At 33.9% G+C, this 20,914-nt stretch overlaps 1 protein-coding gene across 2 annotated transcripts in view; it reads right to left on the bottom strand.

The window, feature by feature from the left end:
• Positions 1-6,221: 6,221 nt before the first annotated feature.
• The window catches only part of LOC148953597 (uncharacterized), a 75,587-nt gene continuing 60,894 nt past the window's right edge, over positions 6,222-20,914 (bottom strand). For both annotated transcript variants that reach the window (XM_089088605.1, XM_089088604.1), the window contains exon 3: positions 6,222-6,480. In XM_089088605.1, the coding sequence (XP_088944731.1) occupies positions 6,300-6,480 (181 nt within the window). In that variant the 3' untranslated portion in view covers positions 6,222-6,299. The remainder of the gene's footprint in view (positions 6,481-20,914) is intronic.

Below are 20,914 nucleotides of genomic sequence, written 5' to 3'. Positions count from 1 at the left end.
CAAAAGTCCAAATATTTCGATTCCATATAGAGCGACCATCATCAGTAGAATCACTAAAATAATATAATAGAAACTAGCATATTTATACACAACAAAATGAATAACTTTTCAGGTCATTCACAAAATAATGAACTTCCAGATTATTCACTAGATTATTTTCAGAAGAAGTTCAATAACAAAGTTCATTCAAAGTCTTGATGTAAATTTCCTTGTTTAAGCTTGCCCAAATGTAAAATGAATTTCCAATGAAGGTGGTAAAGCCTTAATGTCTTTTAATTGCAAACAAAATGTTGAGTTTATAGCTGTTCAACTGGTTAGTCTTATTACCCCAGAATACCCTATTAATTTTTTACGTCGAACAAAAAGTAATTCAATTTTTTAAAATCAGAAATAGATTCAAATTCTTTGCAAATCACATATGACTGAAATTTCATTTAGTTTAGGAGAATTCACAAAAGGGGTCCAAAATAGTTATGGACCCATCAAGAATATCACTATGATCTAAACAATATCTTTTTCTCAACAATTATTCATTCTGTCAAATCAGATTAAACCCAGTAGTTTCGTTTTCTTCTTTGCAGTGATAAAATACTTTATATTGTCACAAGGATATCTCCTTATAATGATTATTAATTGAAAGCTACAAAAATTATTCTGACATCCAAGACGAAAAAAATTTCTAACTATTTCTAACGATTTAAGTTTCAATCAAACAATAATATAAATAGAACTAAATAAACATAAATCATACTTCTCTATATATAAAAAAAAAAAAACACTTGTTGAGTCCCTTATAATTAACTTTTAATTTTAATCACGCATTACAACTTTTGTTTTACTCTTCAACACAACCCTAGCCCTTATCATATAACATCGGTATAATATAATAAACTCAATATAAAAAACTTATAGTAGTACTCTCCAATAACAGCAAAAAGCAACAAAAAATGGCCTATTGCTGAGTCTAACAAAAAACCAATCTTTAATCAAACCTCTTATCAAAAGCTATTACCATATCCCATACAGAAAGATCCACAAGATAGTTGCTCATTTTAACTATCAGTTTTTTGGGTATTTTCATAGGTACAGAAGTGTTTTTAAGCATTTTTTTGGATTTTATATTTCATGGAAATTACATTAAAAATTTAGTTATAAACAAATAATGTTCGCAAAATAGCGAAAACATTATTTTGGTGAAATATTAAAAAGTTAAATTACATCCCCTTATTAAGGAAACTTTAGGATTGGGTAGTTAAAATTGATGTTTTCTAAATATTTTGTATTGTTATTAATATCTCTTATTCTAATTGCATTATATTGCAATTGCACTAATTGCAAATTGCAATTAGTGCACTAATTGCAAATTGCAATATACTAATTGCAAATTGAATATATCTCTTATTCTAATTTGCTTTATATTGTACTTAAATAATAATCCTATGTACCGATGAAATATATATATATATATATATATATATATATATATATATATATATATATATATATATATATATATATATATATATATATATATATATATATATATATATATATATATATATATATATATATATATATATATATATATATATATATATATATATATATATCTAAATGGAAAATAGGATAGAGCGAGATCAAAACTTTGAAGAAAAGACATTATCTGCCATCTAGCTTTGTTGTTCAGAAATTACTTATTATAGTAGCAAGTCGGCATAATGGTAGATAAAAAATGAAATGATAAAAAAATGAAAAATGAAATTAAAAACGTGGGTAAATATTTTATCATTATTTTCATTATTATTCATTTATTGCCCTTTAAGAAAAGACACAATAGACGGAGTAATCACTAATTATAGCACAAAAAAGGACACAAACACACATTGAAAATTCAAATGCATGACAAAAAAACTCTTTTTAACATGTATTACATTAATACGAACAAACTATTGCGAAAAAATGGATGACTATGTGTGATTAAAATTTCTTTGAAAATGGGATAAAGTTTTATTAATACTAATATTTAGGTGTGCGAGCTTGTACGTATGGATGATTTTACAGTTCCTTGTCCAGGGAGGCAAATGCAAAAGATACTTACTAAATCTAAAGAAAATTGATTGTAGGTGCTTTTTATCTCTAATTGCAAAAACTTACAAAAAAGAGCAATGTAAATCACATGTGGAAGGCTATGACGTTGTAGATGGATGCTAGAAGGTGACGGTTGAAGCGCAATTTGCTTTTTACGATTCCAGCGTAGGAAACTCTAATTTTACGCTCTACGTTAAAGTACGCTCTTTACGCTAAAGTTTTTTATTGTTTTAAAAAATAAAGTTGTGAGACAGAGTCAAACTTTAGCGTAAAGAGTGAGGCGTTGAGGAGGGGACAGCCCCTTTTATATACGGAATAATTTTTGTTCGTTTTAAGTTTTAATGTCGCTCCTTACTTTCAGTTTAAAAAACTTGTTTTTTTTTATTTAATTTCTGATCGTTTTTAATTTAATGCAGCTTTTATTTGCATGAAAATTTTATTTTTCTTTTGCTAAATGGATGTCTTTACAAATTAACTTACGTAACTAACTTCAATATTCGTATATTTTTCTTCTGGCAAAAAATACAAAGTTGCAGATTTTTGCAGATATGAGCTTGAAACCTATGTAATAGGGTTTTCTGATACGCTGAATCTGACGGTGTGATTTTCATTAAAATTCTTTCACTTGTAGGGGATGTTTCCCCCTCTTTAAAAAATCGGGTAAATTTTCTCAGGCTCGTAGCCTTTGATGAGTAATACTAAACTTAATAAAATTTATATATTTAGAATCAGCATTATAAACCCATTCTTTTGATACATTTATTGGCCTCAAAATTCCGTTTTTAAAAGTTTCGATTACTATAGAGCCGTATCGCTTGTTTTTTTATTGTTTTTTTTTATTACATATATGTTATTACGTATATGAGGGGGTTCTTCCCTTAGTCAATACGACGCTCTTTACGTTAAAAGTTAAAAAAAGTTTTATTCACAAACCCCTGAATCACAAAGGCCGTTTAATTAGAATAGATAGCTCTTTTGAAAGCACTAAAAAAAACTGTAGCGTAAAGAGCGAGGTATTGACTTGGGGGAGAACCCCCTCACATACGTTATGATTTCTGTTCGTTTTAAGTTATAATTTTCCTTCTTACATTTCAGTTGAAAAAAATTGTTTTTTTTTATTTAATTTCTGATCGTTTTTTAAATAATGCTTGGAAATCCGGCGCCCCCTTCATAGAAATGTCCCTTACCCCAAAGAAACATCCTCCACTGAAATATTCTTCAGAGTAACCCCCTCCTCTAGCTCCCCCCCCTCCAGAAAAAATCCTTCCTGAAAATGGTTGTATACTTCCCAATAACCAATAAATAATGCTGGCAAGTCCGGCACCCCCTTCATGGCAATTTCCCTTCCCCCATGAAAACTTCCTTCATGAACAAATCCTACAACATAACCCCCGACCCACCCTTCCCTCCCACTACCAGAAAAAAAACCTCCTGAAAACTTCTGTATACTTCCCAATAACCAATACTATATGTTAACATTGGGTAAAGTTTATAACTTTTAGCCCTCCCTCTGGAATTTCGGGGGATTAAGTCATCCTAAAAGACATATTTATCATATTTTCGACCATGCTGAACAAAATGGCTATCTCAAAATTTTTATCGGGTGACTTACGGAAAAAAATAAGCGTGGGAGGGGGCCTAGTTGCCCTCCATTTTTTTTTGGTCACTTAAAAAGGGCACTAGAACTTTTAATTTCCGTTCGAATGAGCCCTCTCACGATATTCTAGGACAACTGGATTGATACAATCACCCCTGGAAAAAAAACAAAAAAAAACAACAAACAAACAAATAAACACGTATCCGTGATCTTTCTTATGGCAAAAAATGCAAAATTCTACATTTTTGTAGATAGGAGCTTGAAACCTATGCAGTATGGTGCTCTGATACGCTGACTACGCTGGTGTCATTTTCATAAGGGTTCTAGAACTTCTAGGGGGTCTTTCCCCTTGTTTTGAAAATCAACCAAATTTTCTCAGGCACTTAGCTTTTGATGGGTATCACTAAACTTGATGAAAGTTATATATTTGAAATCAGCATTGAAATTTGATTCTTTTGATATATCTATTGGTATCAAAAACCCGTTTTCTAGAGTTTCGGTTGCCATTGAGCCGGGTCGCTCCTTACTTACAGTTCGTTACCACGAACTGTTTGATCAGCAAACGACGTGTATAGCCGTTAGATAAACCGATTGGAAGGTGCAGGTATTCAATTTGTTCTGCGAGTTTGATAATGTCCAGACTTAGGAAAGAAGTAAAGGGAATTCACCGATTGAAAAGAACAACTTTGGATGTCACAGGATTGAAAGACAGTCTGATTTTTGTATATTCATCTTTGAGAATTTTACTCAATACGCTTGACCGTACAGCTGAGATTCAAGATGTCATGAAAATAACCAATAGGAAACACATCGATTTCCCAGAAATAATGAAATTGTATTGGGATTGATTAAGAGCTGACTGTTGGAGTAAACGGGACGGGAGCATTAAACGCAGTAAAGATTCCTACATAAATTCCTAAGAATGCGGACCACTAATGGGCTAACGCCTAGCTTTTCCATATGAAGAAGCATAGACGGAATTGAACGTACGTTTAACGTCATATCCGACGAGGATCAGACTTTCTCCCGAAGATTCAGCGTCAGTAAGGGCTGTAAAAACTGCTGTAAAAGCATGTGAACAGCCAAGATTAGCCTGAAAACGAAACTGAGAAAAAAACAAAAGAAAAATATAAATTCTTTTATATTTTCTTTTGTTTTTTTCTTTCTTTCTATGTCTTTAGTATGTTTTATTTTGATTTAAGTTAAGTTTTTTTTTAAAGCAACATTTTTGTTTCATTTTCTCTTTTTTTCCCGTTGAGAAAGGCTCCCGGAAGTGGGGCCAAAATATTCGGGGCATGTTTCCATAAATAGCATATGCTCCTGGAGCATAATTTATTTAAGTTTAAGAAATTTAGTTTATTTTTTCTCTTAATGACCTTTAAAAGGCTCATATAAGAGGGTAACTCTTTCCTTGAGGCTCTTCCTTCATGGCAGCTATGCATCTGAGAAAAATTTTATTTTTCACTTAATTTATTCCTCCCATAAGAGGGAATAGGCAAAAAGGCATAATAAGAAAATTTCTCAGTGATGGGGCAGAAGTGATCAAATTCTACATGTCAACCTCAGTCCTCCAACTTAAAGTTCCGCCTGCCATCATCTCTCGTTCTTTTGATATCTGAAGACTTACCGATATTTCGAAATTTTTGGCATGGAAATATATTGTTTCCTGCGTCAAGCAGCCTCTCCCAACAAAATATCTTATTGTCGTCTTTGGTAATGGGTGGTTCGCAGTTACACAAAAATATAAAACTTTATGAAAACTCAAACGAATTACCTAAAGTAAATGAATATTTGAAATAACAGTCTTTGTCGTTCATTGTGCATGAACTTCAAGCACCTTAATGATCCGATGCGCAACCACTTGGCATTATAATATTTAAAATTTAGAAGTTCTAACTTTAATGGATTTTATAGTGATAAGTAATCTCAGGCTTTTTTTGGTATGATTCAGGCAGTTTTGGGTAAAAATTGCTATGTAATAACACAATATAATAGAAAACGTCACTTTGTTGTGGCTCCGAAAAGAACTTGAAACCCTGGAGCAGGGCTCCCTGATATGCTAAATTTGATAGTGTAATGTCATATAAACGACCCTAATTTTGGAGGTGCTTTCTCCCCCTTTTCTTAAAATTTGAAAAATTTCCTCAGGCTTGCAGCTTCTAGTGGGTAACTTTAAACTTAATAAGCACTACAGATCAGGAATAATCATGTAAGATCAGTTATTTTCATGGATATATTATTAGTAAACCTGTTTATTTTTAGAGTTAAGATTAGTATTAATGTGGTTTAATCCCGGCCCAGAGTTTTTTAGCACGTGATATTTGATACTTTTCATTAATGATATTCATTTAGTTCACATTCTCGGTAAATAAAATCCGGTATTAAATTTCTGCATAGTTTAATGAAAACTAAACAGTTTGTCTGAATGTTTTGATGGACCCTTATTGTCAGAACGAAAAATGGGCCTTGGTAAGCGCAATAGCTTGTTGCAGATCAACTAATAAAGAATTCAATTTGTATGAACTCAAATTTTCACAAAATGTTTATTGATTAAATAATTAACATGTACATTATATTTATACTGCTAGCACTGATAGATAGAATTTATATTCTGCTAGCACTGACGTATAGAACCATACTGAGGTGTGCATGTGGCAAACACAGTTATTTTTACTGTTGAAACAGTTATTGCTTTAATGATAGTGGCAGTAGAAGTGAGAGTGTTAAAGTTTCCGAAGAATATCCGCCCTTTTGGCTCTTCTCCAATTTTTTCTTCTTTTTTCAAAGTGACTGCTCTAGAATTAAAAGAATGCCAACAGAATAAAACAAAATAAAAATTATAATGAAAAAAATATAATTAGAATAAGAAGAATAAAATTAAAATAAAGAAATTAGAAGGGATTCATTAAGAATAGCAGTAAGAATAAAGAAAGAAAAAAAAAAGAAAGACAAGAAAGGTTTTCAAAACGAATATTATTAGATGTGCTGACTAGTTATTTTCGTTAAACTAAAATATATTGTCTTTTGGTTAGTTGAACCTTTCCCCGCAACAAGCCCTGCAAGTTTCAGCTTCACGCACCGAACTGTTCCTAAGTTATTGCTGATATGCCTTTATCCCAGCCTGCATACAGACGGCGTGTTGTGATTTATATCACCTTCACCCCTCAAGGTTACTTGAAAATTTTAATTTAACGCCCTTAGGCATAGTTTTAATAGTTGTCACAGTAGTAGTATTAACAGTAATACCATAAGTACTAGTAGCCGCAGTAGTATTTAAACATTGCACATTCTCTTTATTGAGCATCCCTGTCATCAAGTCCCAGAAGTTTATACTTAATTCAATTAGCCGTTCCTACGACATTGCTGATGGGTCCTTTTGATCACACGATTAATCTTTACTTTTTGAAATTTTCATCTTAGTGCTCTTAGCCTTACAAGTGGTCGTAAAAGAAATAGTTATTGGAGCAGTAGTAGTAAGATGAAACCTTAGTTATATATATTTTTTTCTATGCAATGGAAAAAAAATTCCATTTTTTTTAACAACACACCGAATTTTTTTGTAGTGACAATTCACTTAAAATGAAATATTAGTATTTTTTTCATCGCAATGTAAAAGGTTTTTGTTTTTCTTTTGCAACACTCAGGCATTGTTTGCTTTTCTTTTTTTATAATGAAATTTCACACAAGTTGAAACAATACTCTTATTTTCTTTTTTCAATTTACTGGGAAAGGTTTTTTTCTAAACAACAATCATGTAATGTTGTTTTTCATTAAACAGAACTCATACAACTCTTATGTAATGAAAATTCACTTAAGATTAAATATTAGTCATTTTTTTTTCAATACAATGGAAAAAGTATTTTCTCTTTGACACCACACACGTAAAGCTTTTTTATTTAACAACACTCACATAGTATTTTTTTGTAATCACAATTCACGTAGAATGAAACATTAGTCTTTTTCCTTTCAGTGCAATAGAAATATTTTTTTTTTCTTTAACAACACAAACTTTAACCTTTTTTTTTCTTTTTACACGCTTTGAATACGGTTGTTCCATAAAAGTACCAATATCAGTGAAAATGAAATAGGACTTGAAAAGGTTTGATCGATAAAACTACCAAGAACAGCTAAAATTAAACCTTTATCTAAACACTGAAAAAAGGGCAGAACAGCCACTTCTAATAATTTTTCTAGGTTAAGGTAACCTAAGTTAAGGGGTGCGCACCACTCAGCTAAGAACGAGTCACTGATGTTTCTAATTTTTCCGATCAAACCTATTCAAGTCCTATTTTCTTTTCACTGTTCTCAGTACTTTTATGGAACAAGCCTGTTCAAAGCACGCAACTTAACTTAACCTAAAAAAGCGTTGAAAAGCTCCAAAGCCTCTGACAATGAAAAAAAAAATTGTTCATTTGTCTAAATCATTAAGCGAATGTTTTTAGGGGAAGCCAAATCTTTTCATTCCCCTGAAAAACAACACTTGTAATGTTATTACAAAATAAATTTTATCTGAGTGTTGTTGAAGAAAAATTTTTTTCGCTCGCACTGACAAAAAAATACAAGTTTTTCATCTTACTTGAACTGCCATTGCAAGAAAAAATATTACCTGAGTGTTGTTAAAGAAAATGTGAGTGTTCTTAAAGAAAATCCTTTTCTATTAGGTTGAAATAGACTAATGACTAAATTTTCATCTTACGCATGCTGTCATTGCAAAAGCAACTGAATGCTGTTAAAGAAATAATAAATGTTGTCAAAGACAAAAAAGAACAAAATTGAAATGTTTAAATTTTTTTTAAATGTTTAAAAAAATATAACGGTTTTTACTTTTATAACTTTAATAAATCAAATAATATAAACATTTTAATTACTAAATATCAGTATATGTATATTAAACTGACAATGCAAATTCATTTTTATTTTTTCAGTAAAGTGTAAATTTTGTTCTGGCCTGGGGAAGGCATAGGGGTTTTGCCCCCAACTTATGTTAATTTCTGCTCGTTTTGAGTTTGACTCGGTTAATTATTGTAATTTCTGTTCGTTTTGGGTTTCATTTATTTATCGTTGCTGATTTGTGGTAGTTTCACGCTTGGTATATTATTTGATTTTATTTTTGCTAATTTTTTGTTTAATGGAGCTCTTTACTTTTATTTGAAGAACTTATTTGGTCGAAAAAAGTTTTTTAAATTAATTTCTGTTCGTTTTATATTGACAAAGTCTTTTCAGTTAAAAAGAAAATAATACTTTAAATCTTTCACTTTTTTAAGACTTTATAGTTTGGCCTGCAATTTTGATTGGGTGTGTTTTGGAAAATGGTGGGCGTGAGACTGGTGTTAGACGCTATCCAATCACTCTTTTGAAGTTGCTACGATCGAATAAGTTCCTCTTGAAGTTTCTACGACGACCCCTTCCATATGAGGTGCCTTGCTCTAAAGAAAAAAAAATTAATAAATTATACATTGTGCCAACATCATTCTTGTATGTCCTCAGGGAATAACTTGAAACCCTTGCCCTGAGGGTTGTGGGGGAGTGTCCTCCTCAAAGAAATATTTTCTATCTGGAAATCGACTACGTTGAACAAAATGGCTATCTCAAAATTTTGATTGGATGTGTTTGGGGAAATGATCGGCGCGGAGGGGGGGGGGCTAGTTGCCCTCCAATCACTTTCGAATATCAAAAAGGGCACTAGCCACTCCAATTTCCAGTCGAATGAGCCCTTTTTGAAGTTTCTATGACAACTCCTTCGATACGAAGTGCCCAGGTATGGAGGAAAAATAAATAGAACATTGTGCCCACATCGTTCTTTATTTAGGCAGCGCTATTGCGCTGCCTATGATGATCTTGTAAATAACTCCGATAGTTCTTGCACAAGCCCCTCCTCCTCTATATTAACATAAAAATTCATAGATAAATCTCCTAGTTGCCTTCCTAATTTTCTTCCCTAAGATACCATCAGCAAATTCACAAAATATTTTCCTAAAATCATTCTATCCATCTTCAAAATTGTCAAATATACAAGCGTCTTTTACAAGCCCCTTTTCTTCTCTATTAAACGTAATGATTTTTCACTAATAATCCTTGCTGCGTTCCTAACTTTCTTCTCTAAGACCCCATTAGAAACTTCAGAAATTATTTTCCTAAAATTATTCCATGTATCTTCTACATTGTCAAATTTTAAATTCTCCAGTTTAGTATAAACTGGAGACTATAAACTGGAAAACTATATGTTTTTTATATTGAGTTTATTATATTATACCGATGTTATATGATAAGGGCTAGGTAAAAGATAAGGGATTCAACCAGTGTTTTTGTACAGAGAAGTATAATTTATGTTTTTTTATTCTATGTATATTAATGCCTGATTGAAACTTAAATCGTTAGAAATAGTTAGAAATTTTCTTCATCCTGGATGGCAGAATAATTTTTGTAGCTTTCAATTAATAATCATTATTAGGAGACATCTTTGTGATAATATGAAGTGTTTTAACGCTGTAAAGAAGAAAACAAAACTAATGGGTTTGATCTGATTTGGCACAATGAATTATTGTCGAGAAAAAGTTAATTCTGGGGTACTCTGAAAATAATCTAGTAAATAATCCTGAAGTTCATTATTTTGTTAATGACCCGGAAAGTTATTCATTTTGTTGTGTATAAATATGCTAGTTTCTATTATATTATTTTAGTGATTCTACTGATGATGGTCGCTCTATATGGAATCGAAATATTTGGACTTTTATACCTGTTTTCTCCAATGTCTGAATAAATGGATTTAAGCCAATTGAAAATTTATTTGTTTATAAATTGAACTACTTTTATTAGGATAGATGGCATTGCTTCTTATAATATATTACTTTATTGTAATATACAGCTATTATCTTAATTACTCTTTGCTGTCAACAAAAATTCCTTTTGTATAGAATTACAAATAGAGAAACTATGAAAATTTACTTATATAAAAAAAATAAAAATAAAAAATATAAATATATAAAAAATGTAAAAATATATAAAATATAAATATAAAATATAAAAATATAAATAATATATAAATAAAAAAAAAAAAAAATTAACACCAACTAGTTTAATATTTGATGTTTATGAACTCTATTTTGGCAAAACAATACTGTTTTGTGCAGTTGTTAAGTGTATCGTCTTTTTTTAACCAAAAGAATGGATTAGCTCAGCAGCAAAATCGAAAAAATTGTATTAAAAAAAAATAAAGTAGACAATTATTTTCTGTTTTTTATTTTGAGTGCCCAAAAAGTTATTGAGGAGGTACAAAACAAAAGGAGGAACATAAAAGAGAATGCGAATATAAAAAAAAAACTCTGCTCAAATTATTAATAGAGACGCTAATATTAACTTTATGGAGACAGCAGTACAATGAAGAGTTATGTGAGATTACGATTTATGTTTTAATCGGATTTCATAAATATAAATAGAAATAAATAAAGATAAATTATACTTTCTTATGCAAAAACGTAGGTCAAGTCCCTTAGAATTAACTTTTATTCTTAATCAGGCATTACGCCTTTCGTTTCACTTTTCAACACAACCCTAGCCCTTGTCATGTAATATTGGTAAACCTTAATATAATGAACGCTAGTAGTACTTTCCAATGAAAAGAAAAATCAGCAAAAAAACAACATATTTCATGGTCTAATCAAATTCAAGTCTATCATCAAACCTGTTATCAAAAGCTAGTACCGTATCCCATATAGGAAACTCTGCCAGATTGCTGCTCAGTTAACCTATCAGTTTTTTTTTCCTTATTTTCTTAGGTACATAAATTTTCGGAAACATTTTTATGGAAACTATATTTTATGGGGTTACATCAAAAATCTACTTCTGAATAAATTACATACGTGAAATAGTCAACACATTCTTTTAATGAAATTTTATAAAGTTCAATTACATCCCATTATTGAGAGAATCTTAGGATTGGGTAGTAAAAATTGATAGTTTTTAAATATCATACTTTCCTATTCCAATTTCTTACTCTAATTGCGTTTTTGCCTTATATTGTACCTAAAGACAATAATGCAATTAACCTAAGAAATATTTTTACCGAAAATATGGTAAAGTAGAATCAGAATTTTAAAATAACAACATTATCTGCAATCTAGCTCTGTAGTTCAGAAATTACTTTGTATAATAGCGAGTAGGCATAATGGTAGAGAAAAATGGAATAATTAAATGGAAAATATAGGTAAATATTCATATTCTGTGAAAAGGCAGACCTTACTCAATCAAAATTTGTCTTTTGCAAGAATTTTCCAATTTAATTGTCACTGTTGCCAGATGCCGGCTGAAAATTTTTGAATTACTTTTGGGCATATGTAAGCAAAAAAAAAAAACTACTTATTTTTTTTTATTGATGTGTTTTTAATATATTTTTTATGAATTTTTAAGGAGACAGGACAAAAGTAGCAACAATTGCAGGTTTTAAAGTAACAAATTCCTTTTGTATTCTTGTCAAACAGAAAGTGGAACATCAAAATAAGATAAAGTCTAGTATTGTCCAATAACTTCAAAAAAAAATTACAACTGAAGCCCTTTCTCGGACGAGTGGTCTCTAGTATTTAAAAAAAAATCTTGCTATTTGCATTTTTAAATTTAACCAACGGTAGTATTATCGGTAAATTTGTTCTGTCTAAGGTAATTTTTTGTTTTTGTAGCAAGAGGATTAACTAATCGGCGTCCCTGATTTCAGACACTTTTTGGGTACTAAATTACCAACCTGCTACTCCAGCTCTTGATAAAGGGAACCCCGACCCTGGAACCAAGAACAAATGTCTACTTTTATCATGGACTTTAACATTTGTTCATGCAATGTTAATGTAAAAAAAATTGAAAAAGTTAGTGAAAATTTAAAGACAGTCATATTAAAACCCCCAAACAAATAAGAATAAAGTAATAAATTAACTCAAAATTATACAAAATTACTATAAATGAATAAAGGAGACCCAAAAAGAGCAGAAATTAAAAAGAACAATGAAGTGATATTTAAAGCATCTAATAATTATCACAAATGATATTTGTAGTGCTCTGACCTTTTTAAACCCCTAAGTCCATATTGTAACGCGTACTTTCACGATAAGACTATAATTTTACGAATTGTATTTTACTTGTTTTTTCTTTAGATGCCATTATTTTTTGTCCATCACATCTATCCCTACAGATAGCCAGGGGGACTGACTATCTTTAGTACCAAATTTTTTATTTAATTTTCTATTTAATTTTTGTTTGCCAAAAGAACGATCATGCATGCATGTTTATTTATTTTACTATTTGTTTGTTTTGTTTTTTCCCAAGGGGTTTTCGCATCGAACCAATAGTCCTAAAATATCGGGAAAGGGCTCACTCAAACGAAAATTAAAAAATCTATTGCACTTTTAAAGTGAACAAAAATAGTGGAGGGCAACTATACCCCCTCGCACTCCCCTTTTCACTCAAAGTCGTCTTTTCAAAACTTTGAGATAGGCATTTTGTTCAATATAGTTGAAAAACCCAGTATGCTTTTGCTACAAAAGCATATCACTATGCTTTGGGGGTAACTTGCTCCCCAAAGCCCCTTTGGAAACGTCTCTAGGTCATGAAACTTATTTACATACAGTATTCGATTATTGGGAAAACAGAGACATTTTTAGGGAGCATTTTCAAAGTGGATAATTTTCCTTGGGAAGCAAAGCTTCCGGGGTGTAAACTTTCATAGGGAAATTTTAAACTGGTGGAACTTTTCGGAGCCCCTATACGAATTTGTTTTTATTTGTCTTACTTTCTCTTTGCCGACTCAACTTTACACGTGGAAATGTGAAGGGGAGTTATTCCTGGGAAACTTTTACTGGGCTGGAATTGTCTAGAGTATGTTTCCTTAAGGGTGTTAGAATTTTCCACGTGAGAAATTCTTTATAGGAGGTTTTCTACGGGATAAATTCTCCAAAGGGAATATTCTGCGGGAACAACTTTCCACTAGGGGGTGGGGAAAGGGTGTGTTTGCAAGAAGCATTTTTCACGGAGGGGGATTTCCGGCATGAGTTTAAAAGTAATCAGAATTTTTTTTTCAAACGAAGTTGTGGAAAGAAAAACATTTTAGCCGAAATCATCTGCAAGTAATATTCCGGTGGGATTTTCAGCAAAAATGAAATTGCCTTGAAAGTAATTTCTTTGGTATTTGAAGGAGAGGGTTATTTTACGTGAAAAGAACTTTCTATAGAGGGATGTTAGTAGAGAGGGGTCAGGAGGCGCCACCCCTCACCCCTGCTGCCACCTACAACTTTTTTTTGCACCCCATATATGGGCATAGAGTCATTAGGGAGAACACGTGGTTAATGGGGTCAATGACCTAAATTTCCAAGGTGTTTCAACAACAACAACATCGACCTTGACATTCGCTGAGAGCGTGCACTTACAACAACAACAACATCGACCGTGGAACACCTGTGCTGTCGACCTCAATTCACCTATCGTGAATCAATAATTCCCCTTAGAAACAACAAATTAATTTCCCCTTTCTTGACAGATCAATCAATCAATGACATCATCGGTCAGACTTTAAAAATTTTCGTCTAGAAACATTTCTCCAGGAATAGATCCAAATCATTAATGTCTTTGCCTCGGGAACAACTCTTTTGGTCGAACTCCAAAGGATATTAATAACCAAAGGCCATGGAAACAATTAGGCAAGAAACATCTTAGCGATGAATTGTTTTAGCGCGCGAAAAGGTTTCCTATTAATTTGAAATGCGTTAGCGCAGAGATGCCAATAACAAAGGAACACGCTGAATTTACGTTTAGGGATTATTTGGGCGAAACCGTTTTAGACAGGTTATGGAACTATTTCGGTGAAACAGATAGAGACTTTTTAAAAGAAGATTTTTGAAGAGATTTTAGAAGAGAATTTGAGTGTCGTCGTTATAATACACAAGTTTCATTTGAACAGTGTTGTGAGGTCCTCTAACCCAACCCCAAAGGGTTCCAATCCTCCTACCCCAACCCCGAAGGAAGCCCCCGGTCCTCAAAAGCCCCCAAGCTCCCAAAGGACCTCCACCGGTCCCCAAATGTCCCCCAGGCCCCCAACTGTCCCCCCGGACCCTCAAAGGCCCCCCAAGCTCCCAAAGGGCCACCGGCGCCCCCAAAGGCCCACCCAGACCCCCAAAGACCATCCCCGGGCCCCCAAAGGCCCATCGAGCTCCCAAAGGACCAACGGGGTCCCAAAGGCCCTCCACCGGCCCCCAACTGCCCCTCCGGACCCCCAAAGGCCCTCCCCTGGGCCACAAAGGTCCCCCGGGCTCCCCAAGGACCACCGGGGTCCCAAAGGCCCTCCACCGGTCCCCAAATGTCCCCCAGGCACCCAAAGGCCCTCCCGGGGCCCCAAAGGCCCACCCAGACCCCCAATGGCCATCCCCGGGCCCCCCAACGGCCCATCGAGCTCCCAAAGGACCAACGGGGTCCCAAAGGCCCTCCACCGGTCCCCAAATGTCCCCCCGGCCCCCAAAGGCCCTCCCTGTGCCCAAAGGCCCTCCCTGTGCCCCAAAGGCCCTCCCCCGGCGCCCAAAGGTCCCCCGGACCAGAGAAGCGCTGCCGGGATAACACACACACACACACACACACACACACACACACACACACACACACACACACACACACACACACACACACACACACACACACACACACACACACACACACACACACACACACACACACACACACACACACACAAACACACACACAGAGACAAATACACACAAAAAAAAAACCCCACCCACACAAAATCCCACACAATAACACTCAATCACACACACCCACACACTCACTCACACACTCACACTCACACTCACCCACACACACACACACACACACACACAGAAACACATATAGACATATAGATACATGCACACACACACATAGGCACACACAGACACACACACACACACATATACACATACACACACACACACACATACATACACACATACACACACATACACACAGACACACACACACAACACAAACACCTACACACACCCACACACACACACACACACACACACACACACACACACACATAGGTGAGTGTTGTCTGAAACCTATGATTTGGGATATGTAATTTTCTATTTCTGACTTTTCATAACCGGATTTCTTAGTCTTTCTTAGGTGTGTGGTGTCTGAAACCTATGATTTGGGATGTGTGGGTTGCCATTTTTTGACTTCTCTGAGCAGGATTTCTTAGCCATTCGTAGGTGTGTGTTGACTGAAACCTATGATTTGGGATGGTTAATTTGCTATTTTTTACTTTTCTGAGCTAGATTTCTTAGCCTTTCATAGGTGTGTCCTTTAAGAAAATTATGATTTGGGAGGTATAGTTTGCTTTTTGGACTTTTCAGAGCTAGGATTCTTAGTCACTCATAGGTGTTTTTTGTCTGAAACTTAGATTTTTGGATGAGTAGTTGTCTATTTCAGAATTTTCTGAGATAAGGTTTCTTAGTATTTCGTAGGTGAATGATGTCTGAAACTTATTATTTGGGATATGTAAATTACTATTTCGGGCTTTTCTGAGTTAGATTTCTTAGTCTTTCATAGGCACGTGATGTCTGAAACCTATGATTTGGGCTATGTATTTTCCTTTTCTGACTTTTCATAACCGGATTTCTTAGTCTGTCATAGGTGTGTGGTGTCTGAAACCTATGATTTGGGATGTGTGGGTTGCTATTTTTTGACTTTTCTGAGCAGGATTTCTTAGCCATTCATAGGTGTGTGTTGACTGAAACCTATGATTTGGGATGGTTAATTTGCTATTTTTGAATTTTATGAGCTAGATTTCTTAGCCTTTCATAGGTGTGTCCTTTCAGAAAATTATGATTTGGGAGGTATAGTTTGCTTTTTGGACTTTTCATAGCTAGGATTCTTAGTCACTCATAGGTGTTTGTTGTCTGAAACTTTGAGTTTGGGATGAGTAGTTGGTTATTTCAAACTTTTCTGAGCTAAGGTTTCTTAGTATTTCGTAAGTGTATGTTGTATTAAACTTATGATGTGGTTTTTTTAACTTTCTTTTTCGGTCTTTTTTTAGTTTGTTTTCTTAGTATTTCATAGGTGTATGGTGTCTGAAACCTATGATTTGGGATGTGTAGTTTGTTATTTTCGACTTTTCTGAGCTAGGTTTCTTAGCCTTTCTTATGTATGTGTTGTCAGAAAATTATGATTTGGGATGTGTAGTTTGCTATTTCAGGCTTTTCTGAGCTAAAGTTTTCTAGTATTTCTTAGGTGAATGTTGTCTGAAACCTATTGTTTGGGAATGAGTAGTTTGCTATTTTGGACTTGTCTGAGCTAGGTTTCTTAGTCTTTCGTTGGTGTGTGTTGACTGAAACCTATGATTTGGGATACGTAGTTTGCTAGTTTTTACTTTTCTGAGCTGGATTTATTAGCCATTCATAGGTGTGTGTTGACTGAAACCTATGACTGGGATGAGTGGTTTGCTTTTTTTGTCTTTTCTGAGCTTGGTTTCTTAGTCTTTCGTTGGTGTGTGTTGACTGAAACTTATGATTTGGGATGTGTAGTTTGCTATTTGAACTTTTCAGAGCTATGATTCTTAGTCCGTCATAGGCGTTTGTTGTCTGAAACTTCTAGTTTGGGATGAGTATTTTCTATATTTAAGGATTTTATGAGCTAATGTTTATTAGTATTTCAAAGGTGAATTATGTCTTAAACCTATGATTTTGGATTTGTTAATTTATAATTCTGTCTTTTCTGAGTGGGATTTCTTAGTCTTTCATATGTGTGTGTTGTCTGAAACCTATGATTTGGGATGAGTGGATTGCTACTTTTGACTTTTCTGAGCTGAATTTCTTAGCCTTTCATAGGTGTTTGTTGTCTGAAACCTATAGTTTGGGATGACTAGTTTGCTATTTTTGAATTTTCTGAGCTAGGTTTCTTAGCCGATCTTAGGTGAGTGTTGTCTGAAACCTATGATTTGGGATATGTAAATTACTATTTCGGGCTTTTCTAAGATAGTTTTCTTAGTCTTTCTTAGGTATGTGTTGTCTAAAACCTATGATTCGGGATGTGTGGCTTGCTATTTTTTGACTTTTCCGAGCTGGATTTCTTAGCCGTTCATAGGTGAGTGCTGTCTGAAACTTGTGATTTGAGATGGTTAATTTGCTAGTTCCGGCTTTTATTAGCTAGGTTTCATAGCCTTTCATAGGTGTGTGTTGTCAGAAAATTACGATTTGGGATGTGTAGTTTGCTATTTGAAATTTTCAGAGCTAGGATTCTTAGTCCATCATTGGTGTTTGTTGTCTGAAACCAATAGTTTGGGATGACTAATTTGCTATTTCAGGCTTGTTCATTTTGAATTTCTGTCATGAAATGCAAGAGTTGGAAAATTAGGGTCTTAGTCCACCAGCTCAGTATTAGGGTCCCAGTCCACCAGCCTGAACGATGGAAATTCACTAGCTCAGAATTGGGGTCTTAGTCCACCAGCCTGAATGGTGGAACTCCACTAGCTCAATATTGGGGCCTCAGTCCACCAGCCTGAATGGTTGAAATTCACTAGCTCAGAATTAGGGTCTTAGTCCACCAGCCAGAATGGTGGAAATCCCCTAGCTCAATATTGGGGCCTCAGTACACCAGCCTGAATGGTTGAAATTCACATTAGACGACACAAAAACTTACACACACACAAAAACTTACACACACGCACAAAAACTTACACACACACACAAAAACTAAAACACACACACACATGAAATCTTAAACACACACACAAAAACTAACACACACACTACGAAAATTACACACACACACACACAAAAAATTACACACCAACACAGACAAACAAACAAACACATGCACGCTAAAAAATACAATCAAAAACAAAATTAAATGCAAACAAAAAAATACACAAAAAAAAAAACACAAACAAAAAAAAAACACACACACACACACACGAACAAACACACAAACACACCAAAAAAAAAACACACACAAAAACATCAACAAACACACACAGGGAAAAAAAAACTAACAAATTAAAAAAAAAAAATACTCACACACACATGCACAAAAAATTACACACACACACAAAAACACACAAACTGACACACACAGACACTAAAACTAACACACACACGCAAAAACTTACACACAAAAAAAATTTACACACACACACACACACACACACAAAAACTAAAAAATGCACACAAAAACTTACATTCACAAAAAAACGTAAATTCACACAAAAACTTACACACACACACACACACACAAAGATAAAACACAAACACACACGAAAACAAACACACATACTACAACAAAAAAACAAAATCACAAACAAACACTAAAAATCACACACAAACCCAAAAAAAAACAAAAAAAAGCACACAAAAAAAATTACAAAATAACACAAAAAAACTCACACACACACACTCACAAAAAATAACACACACACACACATACAAAAAACTAACAAACACACACACCAAAACAAACACACACAAGCAAAAACTAACACTCAAACAAAAAATTAAAAATTCACACTAAAAATTACAAACACACACACTAAAACTTACACACACACTTAAAAACTTACACACACACACACACAAAAACTTACACACACACACACACACAAACTTACACAAACACACACACACAAAATCTTAAACATTCACAATATAAATTACATTCTAAAAAAAACTTACTATCACACAAACAATAACACAAACACACACACACAAAACTCACACACACACACACACACACGAAAACTTACAAACACATTAAAAAACGAACACACACAAAAAAAAATACACACACACACACACACACACAAAAAATAAAACAAAAACACAAAAAATAACAAACACACAAGCACACACACTTACACACACACACACACACACAAAACAACCTAAAACACACACTAAAACATAAACACACACACAAAAAATAACTCACACACAAACTAAAACACACAAACACACACACACACACACAAACTAAAATAAACACACACAAACAAAAAACTTAAAAACAAAAAAAATTACACACACACACAAACACACACACAAAATAACACAAACACACAAAAAACAAATATCCACACTAAAAAGCTTAGACACACAAAAACTTACACACACACAAAAAAGCTTACACCAACATACAAAAACTTACATCCACACAAAAACTTACATTCACACACAAAATTACACACACACACAAAAACTTACACACACTCACAAAAACTAAAACACACACACACAAAAAGTAACACAGACACACACTAAAAATTACACACACACTCAAAAACTTGCACAAACACACAAAAAATAACACACACACACACACACACACACACAAAAACTTACACAATCACACGAAAACTAACAAGCACACAAAAACTTAAACACACACACACGAAAACTTACACACACACGACAAAACTTACACACACAATAGATTAGACACACAAAAACTTACACAAACACACACACACAAACAATAACACACACACTCAAAAACTAACACACACACACACACAAACACTTACACACACACACACACACACACACACACAAACTTACACCCACACTCAAAAACTTACACACACACACACACAAAACTTACACACACACACGAAAACATACGCACACAAAAAAACTAACACACACTCACAAAAACTTACACACACACAAAAACTAAAACACACGCACAAAAACTTACACACACACACACACGAAAACTTATGCACACACACGAAAACTACCATATCACAGTTACATTGTCTTAATTTTTCAAATTTCATTTTTAATTTCTATCGTGAAATGCAAGATTTGGAATATTTCAGTAGTGACTTGCTGTGCTTTACCTTCTCACAGTTACATTCTCTTGATTTTTTGAAGTTCATTTTGAATTTCTGTCATGAAATGCAAGAGTTGGAAAATTGGGGTCTTAGTCCACCAGCTAAGTATTGGGGACCCAGTCCACCAGCCTGAATGGTGGAAATTCACTAGCTCAGAATTGGGGTCATAGTCCACCAGACTGAATGGTGGAAATCCACTAGTTCAATAGTGGGGTCTCAGTCCACCAGCCTGAATGGTGGAAATTCACTAGCTCAGAATTAGGATCATAGTCCACCAGCCTGAATGGTGGAAATTCACTAGCTCAGAATTGGGGTCTTAGTCCACCAGCCTGAATGGTTGAAATTCACATTAGACGAGGTTACGTGCACACACA

This window comes from Artemia sp. Qi Xiang Cuo, chromosome 4, assembly GCF_049724085.1.
Source record: "Artemia sp. Qi Xiang Cuo chromosome 4, ASM4972408v1, whole genome shotgun sequence".
NCBI lineage: Eukaryota > Metazoa > Arthropoda > Branchiopoda > Anostraca > Artemiidae > Artemia > Artemia sp. Qi Xiang Cuo.
The sequence above is the reverse complement of the archived record's forward strand: the minus strand, read 5'-3'. Positions and strand labels throughout refer to the sequence as shown.